We start from the raw sequence: 16,570 nt of genomic DNA on the forward strand, positions 1-16,570 counted from the left end.
GATGGGCCAACGCTCTCACTCAGTAAAAAGCCGCTTCCTACGTTTGAATGCGTTCCAATGGCCACTCAGGCCACCTTAAGGCTAGGCTTGCAATTCTGTGCATACCTACTCAAAGGTAAGGCCCACTGAATTCAGTGGGGTTCCTCCCAGGTAAGTGGACATAGGAGTTAAGGCTGCAATGAATTCAAGGCAGTAGAAGGCACTCTGAGTCTGCGCCACAAAGGTCACCTGGGCCCCCAGTGATAGTGATGGATTTAGGAGCATCCCAAAACTGCAAACCTGCTCATCCAGAGGAAGTGAAATCCCATCCAGAACTTGATGAGCATCCTCCACCTGGCCCAGGGACAGAAGACCATTGTCAGTTTCGGTTCTCTCTCATTTTTCCAATCTTCAATTCAGTCCTCCACATTTCTGCAGCAAATTGCTTTTTGTTTTTTAATCCTCATGAAAATTCTTCAGCATTTTTAGGTGAATTTCTCCTACTAAACACCTTTTTGTATGCTGTTTTAACTGATGTGCACACGTTTTCAAGCAATTTCTCCCAATAGGATGCATTTTTGCATGTTATTTTTACCACTATACGCATTTTATGCACATTTCCCCCCAATATACGCAGTTTGGTCTGCTGGAGAACTGCACTGTAATATGCAGATAAGTGGCAGTTGTGAAGGATGGCTGTCTTACGGTTCTAATATTGTTTCAGAAAGTGCAAACTTGACAGATAAGAGCTTTAAATGCGAACAATCAAATTTCTCACCGATCCCTAATCTAGACCTAGAAACTGCTCACCAGCAGTCTTATCTGGACTGTGTTTCTGTTTATTAGCCCTCATCCAATCCATTACCACAACAGACACTAGTTCACTATGTCCACCGCCATTTCTAAAGCTAACTACTTAAATACACTTTTACCTCTCTTCGAGGTGTGCAGGGGTTTCAGCGACATCAGATCTCTGGTGAGAATGTTTTCCTTCATTCCCTGGGAAAGGGTGAGGCTCACTGTTTTTATTACACATCTCCCCTGCTCCCAGGCATGTGGAGTTGAGTTTTGGCGGTCTTACTTAACACCTTTCAGATAAACATCCCTTATGTATTCCCTAGCCTTGCCATAAATAAAGTACAATTGGGGAAAATTCACCTCTAGCCTACAGAAGAATTCTGCCAACAGGACTTCTCAGGGCTTACAAAAAGGGCCGTCTTTGAAGTTTGCCAGTGCTAGGGCCTGGTTGTTCTGCTGCAATTAAGCCAGGATGCATATGTTCACCACTGCATGTAGCATTCAACGGAGACAGGAGGGTCAGAGCAGAGGGACGGGGAGGCAAAAGGGTAACATGCCCATCCCAAGCTCAGATGCACATGGCTCATGCCAGGCCCCAGGCCACTGAGATGAACTGGGTTCTGGTGCCATGTGCCATGCTCGCAAAATCACAAAAATAGAAAATGGAAATGGACTGCCTTCAAGTTGATTCCAACTTATGGCGACCCTATGAACAGGGTTTTCATGGTAAGTGGTATTCAGAGGAGGTTTACCATTGCCTCCCTCTGAGGCTGAGAGGCAGTGACTGGCCCAAGGTCACCCATCGAGCTTCATGGCTGTGTGGGGATTCAAACCCTGGTCTCCCAGGTTGTAGTCCGACACTGTAACCACTACACCACACTGGCTCTCTAGAATGGGTCCTAAAAATACACATCACAGGTATCAAAGGCTAGGGTAAAGAGGTGCAAAAACTCCCTAGACCAGCAGTTCTCAAACTTTTGTCTCCATGGTCCACTTGAAAATTGCTGATAATCCTGGTGGATCACTTCATAGTTTCTCTGCCTGTCGTAGCAACTGTAATGCGCTGTGCTAGATGCTGTACGATTTTCAGTGGAATATTTATGGCTTCTTCTCTTTCTTGTACTACAATTTGCGTTCCATAGAATTCAGATTCTAACGCAATAAAATTCAATATAAGAAGCAATTCAAATGCAATTCAAAATAAATATGAATGTTGACCGTGGACGTGCCCCGGACCACCTGAAAGAAGCTCAAGAACCAGTTTGGGAACCCCTGACCTAGACAACCGCGGTTGTACGGTGGGCTCTCCGCTGAATACAGAAAAAATAAAAATGGCATACCAGCTTCCTCCTGCACGTTTAATAATAATATTAATAGTTAACTTTATTTGTCGCTTTTAAAGTTTCAAGGTGACTTACACAGCTTTAAAATACAAACCGTTATTTTCTTCACTGGAGCTTCCACGTGCCTTTGTGGAGTTCACATCCATGGCTGGCTTCCTGTACAAACCTGCCTTGCCGCTTACCAGGAGAGTGGCAGCGAGGTCAGCCTGGCGCAGCCGCTGCCTTTCCTAATGTTGCCCCTCGATCCCCGGAATTCCCTCCCCAAGGAGCGTTGCAAGATTCCGTCTTTGTTTGCTTTTTAGCACCAGCAAAAAACCTTATTTGCCCACGATTGTCTGCTGGCTGGTTTTATTGCTTTGGTGTGTTTTTCTATTATGGTGATTGATGATTGTTTTAAAGGATGACTTTGTTAGTTAGGAAGATACTTTATACCAGATCAGATCAATAGTCCATCTGGCTCAATACTGTCTACAAACACCGGCAGTAACTCTCCAGGATTTCAGACTGAGGATATTCCCAGTCCCACCTGAAGGTATCGAGGAGTAGGACTTGCTGCATGCAAAGCAGATGCTTATCCAGTGAACTATGGTCCTTTCTTTAAAAATAAAGAGTCCAGTCCTCATGATTCTGAATAAAAGGCAGGAAGCTGCCTTATAGCAGGTCAGACCACTCGCTTGACATTGTCTGTAACGATTAAGATGGGCTCGCTCTTCAGTGTCCAAGACAGTGGTCTTTTCCACAACCCCACCTGGAGATGTTGGGAATTGTAGCTGGGATCTTCTCTGTACAATGCATGTGCCTTACCACTGAGCCACAATCCATCCCTCCAAATACTGTAGCATTCTGTAATTCACTGGGACAGGATACCGCCAGCATGTCACTCCACCGCTGAAAGAATTACACTCGCTGCCCATCAGCTACTGGACTAAGTTTGGTGGGGGGGGGGTCTGGTGCATAAAGCCCTATGAAGCTTGGGACCAGGATACCTGCAAGATCATCTCACCCCTTATAGACCCAGTCGATCGCTGCGCTCTGCAGGTGAGGGCCTTCTGCAGATACCATCTCATCAGGAGGTCCACTCCACCAGGGATGTAGTTGTCCAGGGTCTCGGGAGGTCTTAGACCCCTTACTTTTGTGGGAGCAGAGTCTCAGCAGAGTCCCTATGTCTCCAGCATCCTATGAGACATCAGCATGAAAGGGGAGTGTTAGCCACTGAGAAGAGTCTTCTAGCATGCTTCTTTGTCCTTTCCTGCTGATTGGAGCCAATCAGGGTGAAAGGAGGTGAGTCAGCCACTGAGAAGACTCTTCTCAGCAGCTAACACACTCCCCTTTCATGCTGATTGGCTCTTAGGGACATCTGTTGTAGTAGGTTCCTCATCAGGAAGTCCGTGCCACACAACATAGGAAACGGACCTTTAGTGTAGTGGCACCTACCCTCTGGAATTCCCTCCCCTTAAATATTAGACAGGCGCCATCTCTGTTATCTTTTTGGCGCCTGCTGAAGACCTTCCTCTTTCAACAAGCCTTTTAAGTAGAGACCTCATCCCAGTCTGCGTCTGTGTTGGAATGGCTTTCAAGAGATTTTAATATGTTTTACAGATGTTTTTAGTTTTTATTTGCTTGCCAGCTTGGGCTCTTTTGGGAGGCAGGACTGGTTATAAATTTAATAACTAAATAGATAGGACCAGAGGAAGCTGCCTTATACGATGCCAGATCACTGGTCCATCTAGCTCAGTATTGTCTGCACTGACTGGCAGCAGCTCTCCAGGGTTTCAGGCAGGGGGGCTCTCCCCCAGCCTTACCTGGAGATGCCATTGGGGATTGAACCTGGGACCTTCTACACGCAAAGCAGATGCTCTGCCACTGAACTACGGCCCGTCCCCATAGATAAATAAATAAGCTGCTTGGAGAGCTTTTTGCTGGAGACCAGCCAGCAAGTCCCCTAAAAAAAAAAAAGTCCTGCCCCACCTGCCCCCCAGAAGATGTCCAGAAGACGGTTTTCTTCACCATGGGGCTTGTGGGTTTCTCCGCTTCCAAAATGGGCGATGTGAGTAGCGTGTGACCCTTTTGCAGACTTGTGACCCACATCTCTCACACCAGTCTCGATGGCACCAATCCCAGCAGCAAAAGCCCCAGAGAAACAGAAAGGCTCTTCTCTCCGCATCAATGCCACCGCCCACACAGGCACATGAGAAGCTTGGATCTGTTCCACCTACGATTTCTGGCAGGGCTCCTGTCTGGTGGATAACAGGAGTTCAACAAGTAAAGCTTCTCCACAGCAGTGCATTTTAACAGCGTGGGGGGAAGCCACTCCTGTTGAATTTCTAGCTATGCTGTCGATAGTAACACCATAGAAAAGATGGCAACCCGTCCGAACATCATTTTATTTAACATGATTTATATACCGCTTAATCGACAAAAATATAAGAGTTTTAAAAATAGTTTTATTTATATATTTATAAGATAATTATAATAGTTTTTATGTGTTTTAAAGTTTGTTTTTATGATGTTTTAATGTTTTTAGTGCTTTTGTTTGCCGCCCTGGGATCCTGCTGGGAGGAAGGGCGGGATATAAATCATATAATATTGCAGTTATATGGTTGCGTTTACCCAATTCTGGCTGTCTAGAAGAGGAGGAACTCTTTGCAGATGCCAATGGTGGTTCTGGCTGTCAGCTCTTCCCCAGATCAGATCCAGAAGCAGAATACGTAAGGTCTGCCTCCTCCCAAACCATCCCTAAAATCAGGAGAGGCCCTTCTCTGCATCCCACAGTGTTGGAATGTATGAGGTTCAACTCCAACTTGGTGGGTTGAGGCTGCATGTGGTTAATAAGGGTAGCTAAAGAGCTAGACCTCTTGCTGGTTGAGGCTATACCTATCCCTTTGATTGTCTGCCGTCTCTCCCCTTCCTGCTAGGCTGATAAGCAAAGGAATGTTGATCCCAGTTCCTTCCCGCCTCTCTCTGTGGTCTCTTTCTCTGGAGAGGGGAGCAGACATCTTCTCTTTGTCTCTCCTCTCAACCAGGATGAGGGCCAGCACTGGGACCAGTGCCGGCTGCTCCAGCATAGCCAGTTAGCTAGATATAGAACTCTTTCCTATCAAGCATGTACTTCCAGAATAAAGTAGTTGCTTCTTATTTTACAGCTTAAAGTCTCTGTCTGACTAATTTGCAGGGAAGGTAGAATCTTAGCAAAGATTCACACACACACACACACACACACACACACTAAGCTCGCTCAATACTCTACGCAACTCTGCTACGCATCTCAATAGAGAATTCTGACACACAGCTGGGTGGGCCAAGAAAGAAGGGCCTTCTCAGGGGCTGCAACCAGGTGATGGAACCCCTTGTCCAGTGATTTGCAGCCGTCCAACTCCCTTCACTCCATGCACTCCCAATTACTAAAAAAAAGTATTTATTCCGGCAGAACCAGGTTGCCAAAGCGGTCAGCATGTTGGACACTAGGACATGGAAGAAGTGGGTTTAACTGCCATGAAGCTCACTGGGTGACTCTGGGCTAGTCTCTGTCTCTCAGTATAATCTACCTTGCAGGGTTGTTGTGAGGCTATAATGCAGAGGGGGAGAACTATGTATGATGCTTCTTGAAGGAAAGATGGAATGATTTATTTTCATTATTATTATTATTACACAATGTTTTTACTATTTTTAAACCCTTTAAAAGCATTTTATACTATTTTTCAGAAAATGTGCTCCATATGTTATAAGCCACCTCAAGTAAGGTCAGAATAAAAATGCTCTGAAAAATCAAATAAACACCCTAGATCAATTACAGCGTAAATAAGAGCGTTTACTCTCGACTGACAGTGCAATCCTATACATGCCTGCTCAAAAGTAAATCCCAATGACTTTCTAAGGGATTTCTCCCTGGGTCAATTCAACGGGACTTACCTAGAAGTAAATCCCACCCAGCTCAACGGGGCTTGCACGCACATTAACCGGCGCCGCTGGAGTCCCGCTTTCCCGACCCTTGGCCGGCAACGCATTCCGAAGCCGCCCGCCCGTTCCGACAACCGAGTCCGCGCATTCACGCGCGCACCGACGGCTCCCCCGCCCCTTCCTTCTCTTGTCTCGCTCCCCCCCCCGCCTCCGTTTGGCGCAGGCGCCCCTCTCACCACTATGCACCTGCTCCCCTACCGTTTAACCCGTGCATTTGCAACGGGCGAGCGCCTCTGCTTTTGGCGTCTCTCCGCCGGCGGGCCTCCAGTCCGGGCGTCCCGTTATCCTGGAGAGGAGGAGGAAAAAGGAGGAGGAGGGAAGAGGAGTCTCCGCAGCCGGGTAGGCTGTCTTGCTGAGAAAAGGAAGGAAGAAAGGAAGGGAAAGGCCAATATGTCGCTGCTGCGCCTCGGCTGGAGGTGAGCGCGCCGCGGAGGAGCGAGTCCTCCGTGCGCCCCGGCGATGTTCCCCGCCCGCGAGGCCGCCCCGCTGGGGGGCTCCCCGCAGAGCCCCGAGACGCCGCCGATGCCGTCGGGGGGCTCTCCGCCCTTGGCCGAGGTGAGCGACGCCGAGCTGGGCGGCTGCAGCAAGGAGGAGCTGGTGCGCCGCTTGCGCCACGAGGAGGCCGGGAAGCTGGCGGCGCTGGTGCAGCGCGGCCGGCTCATCCAGGGCGTCAACCGGCAGCTGCAGGAGCACCTCCGCGAGATCCGCGAGCTGAAGGCGGTCAACGGGCGGCTGCAGGCCGAGAACCGCGAGCTGCGCGACCTGTGCTGCTTCCTCGACGAGGACCGGCTCAAGGCCAAGCGCCTGGCGCGCCACTGGCAGCTCTTCGGGCACCACGCGGCGCAGGTGCTGCGCGACGAGGTGGCCGCCTGCCTCCGCAAGCTGGCCGGCCTGGAGGGCCTCCAGGAGCGCCTGGCCAAGGACAACCTGGAGCTGAAGGAGCTTTGCCTGGCCCTCGAGGAGGAGTGCGCCTCCACGCGGCCCGACGCCAGCCCCAGCCCCGGCGGCGGCTCTTCGGAGCTCAGCCTGCCCTGCGGGCCCCGCGACCTGGGCGACGGCAGCTCCAGCACCGGCAGCGTCGGCAGCCCGGACCAGCTCCACCCCGCCTGCACTCCCGACGACTAAACCCGCGGGGAGGGCGCCCCGCGTGGGAAGATGGGCGCGCCCTGCCCTGGCCCGCAGTCTCTCCGCCCTTTGCTCCGTGCTCCTGGCGTCAAGGAACCTGGATGGGACGCTGTGCCTGCCTCTGTTCCTATTTCTCCCACCTGGCTGAAGATGTCATGCCTGGGGAAACCCGTTATTGCCACCGGTTGGTTGGCTTGTTTTTTTAAAGCTGTTTGTGTGTGGTTGATGCTCAGACCAATGTAGCAAGCTTTGAGGTCACACAAAGCTCTTCTTTTTAAACGATTACGCCATCATTCTGCCGAATGCAGCAGACTGTTGGATCACACTGGTTTGTTTTATTTTTTTAAAGGAAAGCCATAATATATGGTGGAAAGCAGTTGCTCTTCTGTTTGGAGGTCTTCCCCCCCCCCCCATTGCCACTCCCTATAGCGGGCATCCCAACAATTCCTTGGATAAATTGCTGCGGTCAGATCATCCCAACGGAAAAGGGACTCCTGTTCCAATCTAGCAAATTCACATACAGGCAAGGGTCTCCGCCACAAGCCAGCATTGTGTGGGTGGGGTGGTTTTTGACAGCATTAACCTTGGGTGGGGGGAGATGAAGGGAGCAAGCTATTGGACTGGACAGGAGTCTTCATCCCCATGGGGGCACTTGCAGTATATCAAAAAGGAGTACATCTTCCAGCAGCGGACTTTCCCCTGTTGGTGGGAGGTGTATGGAATTTTGGGCAGGGTGCATCTCTCCCTCCCCACTGAAAATCTTCTATCCTGTACACTGGGTGGGGTGATATCGAGGAAAGCAGCAGGGATCAATAATGTGATTATGGCTGTTTTGGAGGGGCTATGACAAGGGGTGGTATTAGGGGATGAAGCCATGTCCAGCTGGATTTGGGGGGTGGTGGCTGGATTTGGTGGAACAGAAAACCAGGCCACACTGCAAGATTTTTCAAACCTCCACCCAGTTGCTTGCTTATATCTTCCTTTGATTTTTCCCACATATGGAAACGCTTCCCCTCCCCAATGGTGGTATACCCCTTGCAGAGAGCTAGAACCTCAGTTGCTTGGGGGTGCTGGCTTGATTCCTGTAGGAACCTGCATGGGAGGGGCAGGCCCCCATCCTTTGAAAACAGCCACCCCTAAATAACTATTTAGGAACTTCATAGTACAACTGCCTTTCCTATGAGGGTAGGAACGCCAGAAAGAAGGGTTATCCCATAATTTCAAGTGTCCCCTTCTCATCCTCCTCCCTGGGAAGTAACAGAGAATCTCCTGATGGGCGCCTGAGCCAACAACTCCCTGCTACTTGAAAGTTTACTTCTGATTAGCAATAGCTTTGAGGCTTCGGTTTTTGACTGAGAACATGAAGATTGCGAAGAGTGGAAGATTCAGGACAGACAAAAGGAAGTACTTCTTTACTCAGCACATAGTTAAACTATGGAATTTGCTCCCACAAGACGCAGTAACGGCCACCAGCTTGAATGGCTTTAAAAGAAGATTAGACAAATTCATGGAGGACAGGGCTATCAATGGCTACTAGCCGTGATGGTTGTGCTCTGCCACCCTAGTCAGAGGCAGTATGCTTCTGAAAACCAGTTGCCGGAAGCCTCAGGAGGGGAGAGTGTTCTTGCACTCAGGTCCTGCTTGCGGGCTTTCCCCAGGTTGGCCACTGTGAGAACAGGATGCTGGACTAGATGGGCCACTGGCCTGATCCAGCAGGGTGTTCTCATGTTCTTATGTGGTGGTCCTCGGAACTCTCCTCCACTTGAACAGCAGGGCTGGATATATGTTGGAACTGCATTTGTAGATAACGCCAAGGACGAGATTTTCAGTGTTCCTGTGTTAGGTTGCTGCGTGGCTCCCTGTGGAGGGAGGACAGGAAATCCTTGGAATGCTGCCTTTTGTTGGAGAAGCAGCTGGTTGATGAAAGCAGCAAGCTTCCATGATGCGCAGAACTCTTGAGGTGCACCGAGAAGCAAGTAAAGTCCCTGTACCTCTGTTGTTGTTTTCAATATCCTTGGACAGCCGAATCCGGCGTGGAGGATATCCTCTTCATCTTCCAGGGGAAGCGATGTGTGACTTGGTTCATGCTTGTACCTCTTAAGAATTCAAAGGAGAGAGACCTCCCCTTCCCGCCAAAAAAGAAAAAAAAAGCAAGGACTTCAGCAATCTCTTCTTCAGGATGCTAATAAATGTTTTAAATTGTCGTGTTTGGAGAGGGCCTCATTTTGCATCTTGGCTATGCTGATTTCTGGAGTGGGTGGGTGTCTCTTTTAAGTTCATAACTTGCCAGTCAGCAGAGAATAAACATGGTTCAGTTACTTGCCTCATGATTGTTCCCATCTGGAGGCCTAACTCTAAGTGCTAGCTTAACAATTCCAAAAAAGAGACATGTAGGCTGCAATCCTATATACATTTACCCAGAAATAAGCCCTGTTGAACTCAGTGTGCCTTACCTCTGAGTGGACATGTATAGGTTTGTGCATCCCAGCCAGATAGGGTTTACTCGGTGTTAATCTAAGAGTTCTTTGCACATGCTTGGGGGCAATTTGTTATTTGATTTAGGGAAGCCTCCCAGATGTTTTGAACTACAACTCCCATCAGAATTTTTTTGCCTTGAACCAACGCTGGGGCAGTCTGGAGAGAAGTCCTTGTGTTTTTGCACAGATTTGAAACTAGAGAAATTGTGTGTTATTAAAACTGGGTGTGTGGAAGGATACAAGTTGCTTCCAGACAACCTGTTTGTTGAACATTCATCCTGATTAGGGATGGAATAATAATAATCTGTCAATTTCAGTTCTCTCCTTTTCTCAATTTTCTAATCTTAAATTCGGTTCTCAAGATTTCTGAAGCAATTTGCAATTTTTTTTTAATCTTCATGAAAATTCTCTGGCACTTTGTTGTGAATTTCTCCTAATAAATACAATTTTGTGTGTACTTTTGATTAGTTGCACATTTTTGCAAGCAATTTATCCTAAAATAAGGTATTTTTGTAAGTTATTTTCACCAACATATTCATTCTGTGCACAGTTTCCCCTAATATATGCATTTCTGTAAACGTTGCCTGGTTGAAGAACTGCATTGCCAAATTCGCATAAGTGTGTATTTCGAAGGACGGCTGTGTTTCAGTTCTCCTGTTGTTTCGGAAAGTGCAAATTTGATCAATTTGGCTTTAAATGCAAACTGAATCGAATTCCTCTCCTGTCCCTCTTCCTGATTAATTTGTCAGGAGATTAGATGACATTGACTATCCAGCATTCAACCTGATTTGTTTTGGGGGGGGGGAGGTTAGATGATGTTGCATCCAGCAGATGTCCAGTGCGGTTTCCCTTGTGGGAAAGGTCCAGTTTGAGGAGACAGGGTGGGGGGAACAGGTTTGTTGCGCAAGACCTCCCAATCAACTATAACTGCCGCTTGAATTTTGCCAGTAAGTGATTGAATCCCTTTCCACCCGAAAATGGCAACGGTCCATATTTGATGGATGAAATTAGCGGGAGAGTGTTCCTGCATACTTTCACAGCTGCCAGTTCAGGGAGGGAGCGGGAGAGAAATGGGTGCTGTGTAATGATCCTACCTTCCTTCCTTCCTTCAGTACTAAACTTAATCTCAACAGACTGGGGTCAGGGCTGGGCCAGCCATTTGGACCTGGGGGTGGGGTGGCGCACAGGGGAATGAGAAGGAGATTTTACTTGGAGGCTGGGCAGGGGTTTGGCCACATTCCTGGCATGTTGCCGGCTGTGGAGTCTTTGACGACCCATATGATAAGCAATTTACAAAAGCCAATTTCCCACCCACCCATCCATTGCAGTGTGCTGTAGAGCTTGGATTCTAGCTGGGAAGGAGTGGCTTCCCACCTTTGCTCAGTCACAACAGGCAGAAGGTGCTGTTAAAAACATGGGAGGCTGGTTACTAGGAGGAGGGATTAGAGATGTGAAGGCCTGGAAGAAGGTGGGAAAATGGGGTGGAAATGGTCTTTTCCTCATTTTTTTTCTTTCTGTTTATTTTCTTTTGAGCCTTCACATCTATAGGTGGGCAGAACTCTACCAGCATTTATACTGCTGCATGACTTAAGCAGTAAGCTTGTGTTGCTGTCCCAGAAGGGTTGTTCCACTACCTTACGTACCGTTTTTTCAAAACTTTAGATCAATAATTCCCCCCCCGCTTTTAATTTTTATTAACTGTAGGTCGCTTTGAGTAGAAAAGCGACAAACAAATTTAATCGATAATAAAATAAATCGAATGCGCGTCCGTAGTATTGCTGCAAGGGGGGAGGAGAGGGAGAAAGCCAGAACACATTGGTCCCACCTGCAGTGACCCCATTGGCTGCCCCACCAGGTCCAGGGATTACCGGCTGCCACTGCTTGAAAGCAAGTCACTCTTAGCTTTGCAAGGTTGGTTGTGAGGATGCAATGGAGTCCCCCACTCCACCGCTTTCCTGGGCCTCCCCAAGCGTGCTCCTTGGAGAAAGGTTAGGATCAGTGGTGGGCTGCTCTGGGTCAGTGAGACAGTGGAATCCGCTCCAGGTTTTAGGCTAGACTTCCAAGGAGCTGCCCAAGCTCCTTGGAAATTCGGCCTAAATCCTGGAGCGGATTCCACTGACATGGGCCTACCTGCTGCCACTGGGAAGGAGCTCCGTAGCTCAGTGGTAGAGCATCTGCCTTGCATGGAGAAGGTCCTAGGTTCAGTCATTGACATCTCCAGGTAGGACTGGGAGAGACTTGTTGCCTAAATCCTGGAGAGCTGCTGCCAGTCAGTATAGACAATCCTGAGCAAGATGGACCAATGGTCTGACTTTGTATAAGGCAACTTCTGAAATCCTGATTTTCAGCAGTGGCCCTATGGGAGGCTATTGACATTCAAAACAGCCCTGGGCAAAATGAATATAGGAATGCTGCTTTTTCCTAAGTTGAGACCAGTCCGTCTAGCTCAGGATTGCCTACAGTGACTAATGATGGCGGAAAAAATTGATTCGGTGCACATTTAAAGCTGAGTTTATCAAATTTGCACTTTTAAGAACCGAAACGCAGCCGTCCTTCAAAGTTCTCATTTATCCAAATTTTGCAGAGCAGCTCTCTAACCAACCAGGGTTTACAAAAATGCATATATTAGGGGGAAATGTGCAAAAAATGAATATATGAGTGAAAACAACATACAGAAATGCAATATATTAGGAGAAATTGCTTGCAAAATGTGTACATTAGTCAGATCTGCATGCAAAAATATGTTTATGGCGAGGAGAAATTTGCACTAAAATGCTAGAATTTTAGTGAAGATTTTTTTTGTGAAAATGCAAATTGCAGAAATGTGGAGAACTGCATGTAAAATTGGAAAAAGAGAACAGATTGACAGATCTTTCCATCCCTAACTGTGACAAGGCAGCACAGATGCCAGTGTGGATTGAACCTGGAACCTTCCGCGGGCAAAGCAGAGGCTCTGTTACCAAGTCGTGGCCCCCTCTGCGAAAGTGAATTGTTTATTATAAGTCACTTTCCTACACAAATGTGGGTGCACTCAAGGCAACGTACAGTTAATCAAAATTAAAAGAGTGTGTGTGTCTGTGTGTGTGTGTATAGTTTTGAAAGCAACAAACAGAACTTCTGGATCCCTATAAGGATTCCGTTCATCACCTAAAAATATATGAACGTAATTGCGATTAACAAAACAGAGGTTTTTATTGTATTAACAAAACGTTTCAACTTCCGCCTTCATCAGCTGCTAACATACAAATGCTGTTACCAAGGTGGCAGTTACGGAGCTTTGAGGATGGAATGCTCAGGGGCTTCATTTGCAGAAGCTAAGTGATGCTGGTACTAATCTCCAGGTTCAGGCCATGTGGTGCCAATGTGTCCAGGGAGTAAATCCAAAAGTTCTCCCTTTTAGTCAATGCTGCTGGATCAGTTGGCATCTCTATCGCTGTTATAGAAAAGTGCAACAGGCTGTGACCTGCAATGTTGAAATGTTTTGCAACTGGTTGCTCCACTTTTTTTTGTTAAGATTGCCGATTTGTGGTTTTGGAATACTTATATATATAAAAAAGTATATAAGGCAGTGGAGCAACCCTTCTTAGGCTGCACAACAGAATCCATGGGGATTTAAACCAGTGGGATCTCCCATGGTGATGCTGGTCTCTTTAAAGTTTGTGGATTGGTTACTTCTTTAAACCCAATAACAACCCGTCCTTCCCCTGGCTGTGTTGGGGGGTAGGAGATAAACTGCAGATTTTTTCACCCACTCTCCTTTTCATTCCTGTGAGCAGTAGGGACTTTTAGCAAGGGCTGCATTGTTTAACCAATCGGTGAGATGAATCGTTTTTAAAACATTTCGATCCGATGAAAAAAGTCCCACCTGCTCCTATTTAAATGGACAAAATGTTGTTAGCGATCGATACAAATGATATGGGAGGCAGGCAGGAGCCATCTCAGAAGAGGCCTTCCGGGTATTGCTGCTTCTAAGATGGGGCCTGCCTGCCACATGGACCTATATATGATCTTAAAGAGAATAATCCTTCCTGTAGGACCTTTGCCTGACATGGGATGAAGACAGCTCCCTGTTTCTCTGTATAGCCCAGCCTGACCTACTCTGCAGGGCAGAGAAAGGTGTTTCTTTATTCATCACCTCCCATCTGACATTCTTTTGGCCAGGATTCGAACCTGGGACCTTCTGCATGTGCAGCCTTACCAGTGGCGGTTGGTGACTCCATGTAAGCAGGGTAGGGTAATCCGCTCCAGGTTTTAGTCCAAATTGCCAAGGAGCTTGTCCAAGGTGCACCTTGAGAGTTCAGACTAAAACCCAGAATGAATTCCACTGCCCCACTGACATGGAGCCACCGTTGCACCTGTGGGCAAAGCTGCCCTGTGGACATGGCTTTGGCTGAAGGGTTATTTGCTCATTTGAGTGGCATCCCACCCCATTTTGGGGGGGGATGGAGGATCGTCAAGAGCCAGCTTGTAAAACAAATAAAAGAGAGTGAGGTAGGCCTCCTTGCCCAGGAAAAGTGGAGACAAAAGGTCTCCGGGCCAGGAAGCAGACGGCCGGATCCTGGATCTCAGATAACAAGGAGCCAACCTTGACAATTACCGGACATGCTCTTTGCCCTGGAGCTAGATCTCTCCAGGCTGAAAAAGAGGGTATGGGGGGGTGCTAACCTCTGATGTTCTTAGCACTGCCGGAGAAGAATCGCCATCAGCGCTGGACTTCAGGGCAGAAGGTTTAGATTTATTGAAAAATGTGTACATTGCTTCCCCCTTAAAAAGCCTTGAAGCAATTTACCAGCAAGTTAAAAAAAAAAGCAGTAAAATTACAAAAACAGATTTAATAATATGTCATTGATGCTATCCAAATGCCTGGGAAAACATATGCATTTTGCCTGGCACTGAAATGATTTTTAATTTGTGGTTAATTATTATTCAGTTTATTACCCACCCTTCACCAGAAGGTCCCAGGGCAGGTCATAACAATATAAAATTATACAGCCATTCTGATGCTTCCCATAAGCTCATTTCAAAACAAAACCTTGCAAAACTTATAGTCCTGAACTCAGAAAGGCTTGCTTAACGACTCTCTAAATTTTCATGGCAGTACACAAAATAGAATCAAGAGTTCAAAGTGTAATAAGAGAGAGAAGAAACCCAGACCCCTTTTGGACATTTTTCTGTCAAGAGTTCTCATAATTTGTTGAAATTAATTAAAAATCAGACCAGGGTTCGAATCCCCACTTAGTAATGAAGCTCACAGGGTGACCTTTGGGCAGTCATTGTCTCTCAGCCTAACCTACCTCACACGGTTGTTGTGAGGATCAAACCGGGTGGGGGAGAACCATGTTGAGCTCTTTGGAGGGAAAAGGTGGTATGTTAATGTAATAAATAAATAAATCCTTGGTAAGGCTATACCCCAGTTACCCTAATGGAAAAACCACCCATGACTGGGATGTCGTATTTCAGGGCTGCAATATATAAAATAAACTCAGTAGCCAGGCCCTGGCCCCAGACTCCTGGCTCAAAACTCACACAAGGCCCTCAAAGAACTCATTTTAACTTTTCTTTTTTCATTCCACTTTTCAGACAAATAAATAAGTCCCTCTCAAAGCAGCTCCCATCAAGTGGGAGGGGAGGGAGAGGACAATGACCCTGCCCTCAGGCTTACAAACTTAAAAAAAAAAGACACACAGAAGGGGTTAGGGAGGTGGAGGGAAAAGGTAGATGGGGGTTTGTTACCCCCCCTTCAGGTGTTTTCAGAACTCCATCTCCATCATCCAACAACTGCTGAAAGTCAACCTTTAGGACAGGAGAGAGTGAGATCTGTTTGACAATCCCAGGGCAAAGTTGTAAAATGGGTGTTTGCATCCAGTTAGGGGCATTTTAGCTTTTTAAGCTCAAGGGCCACATTCTCACCTGAGCAACCTTCTGGGGGCCACATGTCAGGGTGGGCGGGGCCAGAGGCTAAAGTGTGTGGAGCAACAAATGCAGATGTCCAATAGGCTAGTTTCTACATGTACACACCCCTCTCTGTTCTGATCGGCACATCCGAGTTCAAGGACATTCTAGCCAGGCAAAAATGTTTGTGGTGTGAAGCGGGGCCAGGAAGGGGCGTGGCCCGGCCTGGGGGAGAGTTCCAAGGGCCAGATAGAGAAGCTTGGAGGGTCACATTTGGGACCAAGGCCGGAGCTTCCCCACCCCTGAGTTTGAGCCAGGCCAATTGCCTAGTGGTGGTGATGGCGATTTGCTCAGATTCAGGCGCTGCAACTAACTTAGCAGAGACCAACATGCACTTCCCTTTCCTTCTGCAAGCCAACATCAGCCCGACTCCCTCTTTGGAAGTGAGGTGCCAAGAAGCAGGAGGAATGCATGGAGGAACATTCTACCAGTGGCTACTAGGCATAATGGCTATGTGAAATCGCCAGCTTCAGAGGCAGTGTATCTCACTAATGGATTCCGGGGCTCTGGTGGCCTCACGGAGGCCTCTGGGTTGCCACTGTGGCTAACCCGATGCTGGACTGGATGGGTCTTTGGTCTGATCAAGCTACTGGGCTCTCATTTTTTAATGTATAGTTTAGCAGGGTTTTCACATTATTACAGTAAAACAGTACAATATGATCCCTCATTCCCTTCTCCACCTCCTGGCTCTTCTTTATGTTAACTCTTCAGTCCTAAGGAAGCAAATCCTTATTCTTTTCCTTGCCTGCAAATGTTGCTTTTTACACTGCAGTGTCTCAAAGCAATGTACACAATAAAATAACAGCTATTACTGCAATGATTATTTAAATTTGTTAGTCACTTGTTACCCAAAGGTCTCCAAGTGACAACACTGGGGAAAAACACACACATATATGATTTTGTTATAAAACAGAAGTAAACACATTAAACCCAAATATT

General features: G+C 47.5%; 1 protein-coding gene across 1 annotated transcript; it reads left to right on the forward strand.

Moving 5' to 3' along the window:
* Positions 1-6,277: 6,277 nt before the first annotated feature.
* On the forward strand, positions 6,278-10,030 carry CCDC85B (coiled-coil domain containing 85B). The gene has a single exon (XM_061606500.1). It carries the CDS (start codon positions 6,537-6,539, stop codon positions 7,200-7,202), a length of 666 nt encoding a protein of 221 aa, XP_061462484.1. The 5' UTR covers positions 6,278-6,536; the 3' UTR covers positions 7,203-10,030.
* Positions 10,031-16,570: the final 6,540 nt, after the last annotated feature.

The sequence above is a fragment of the Rhineura floridana genome, chromosome 22 (assembly GCF_030035675.1).
Source record: "Rhineura floridana isolate rRhiFlo1 chromosome 22, rRhiFlo1.hap2, whole genome shotgun sequence".
Classification (NCBI taxonomy): Eukaryota; Metazoa; Chordata; class Lepidosauria; order Squamata; family Rhineuridae; genus Rhineura; species Rhineura floridana.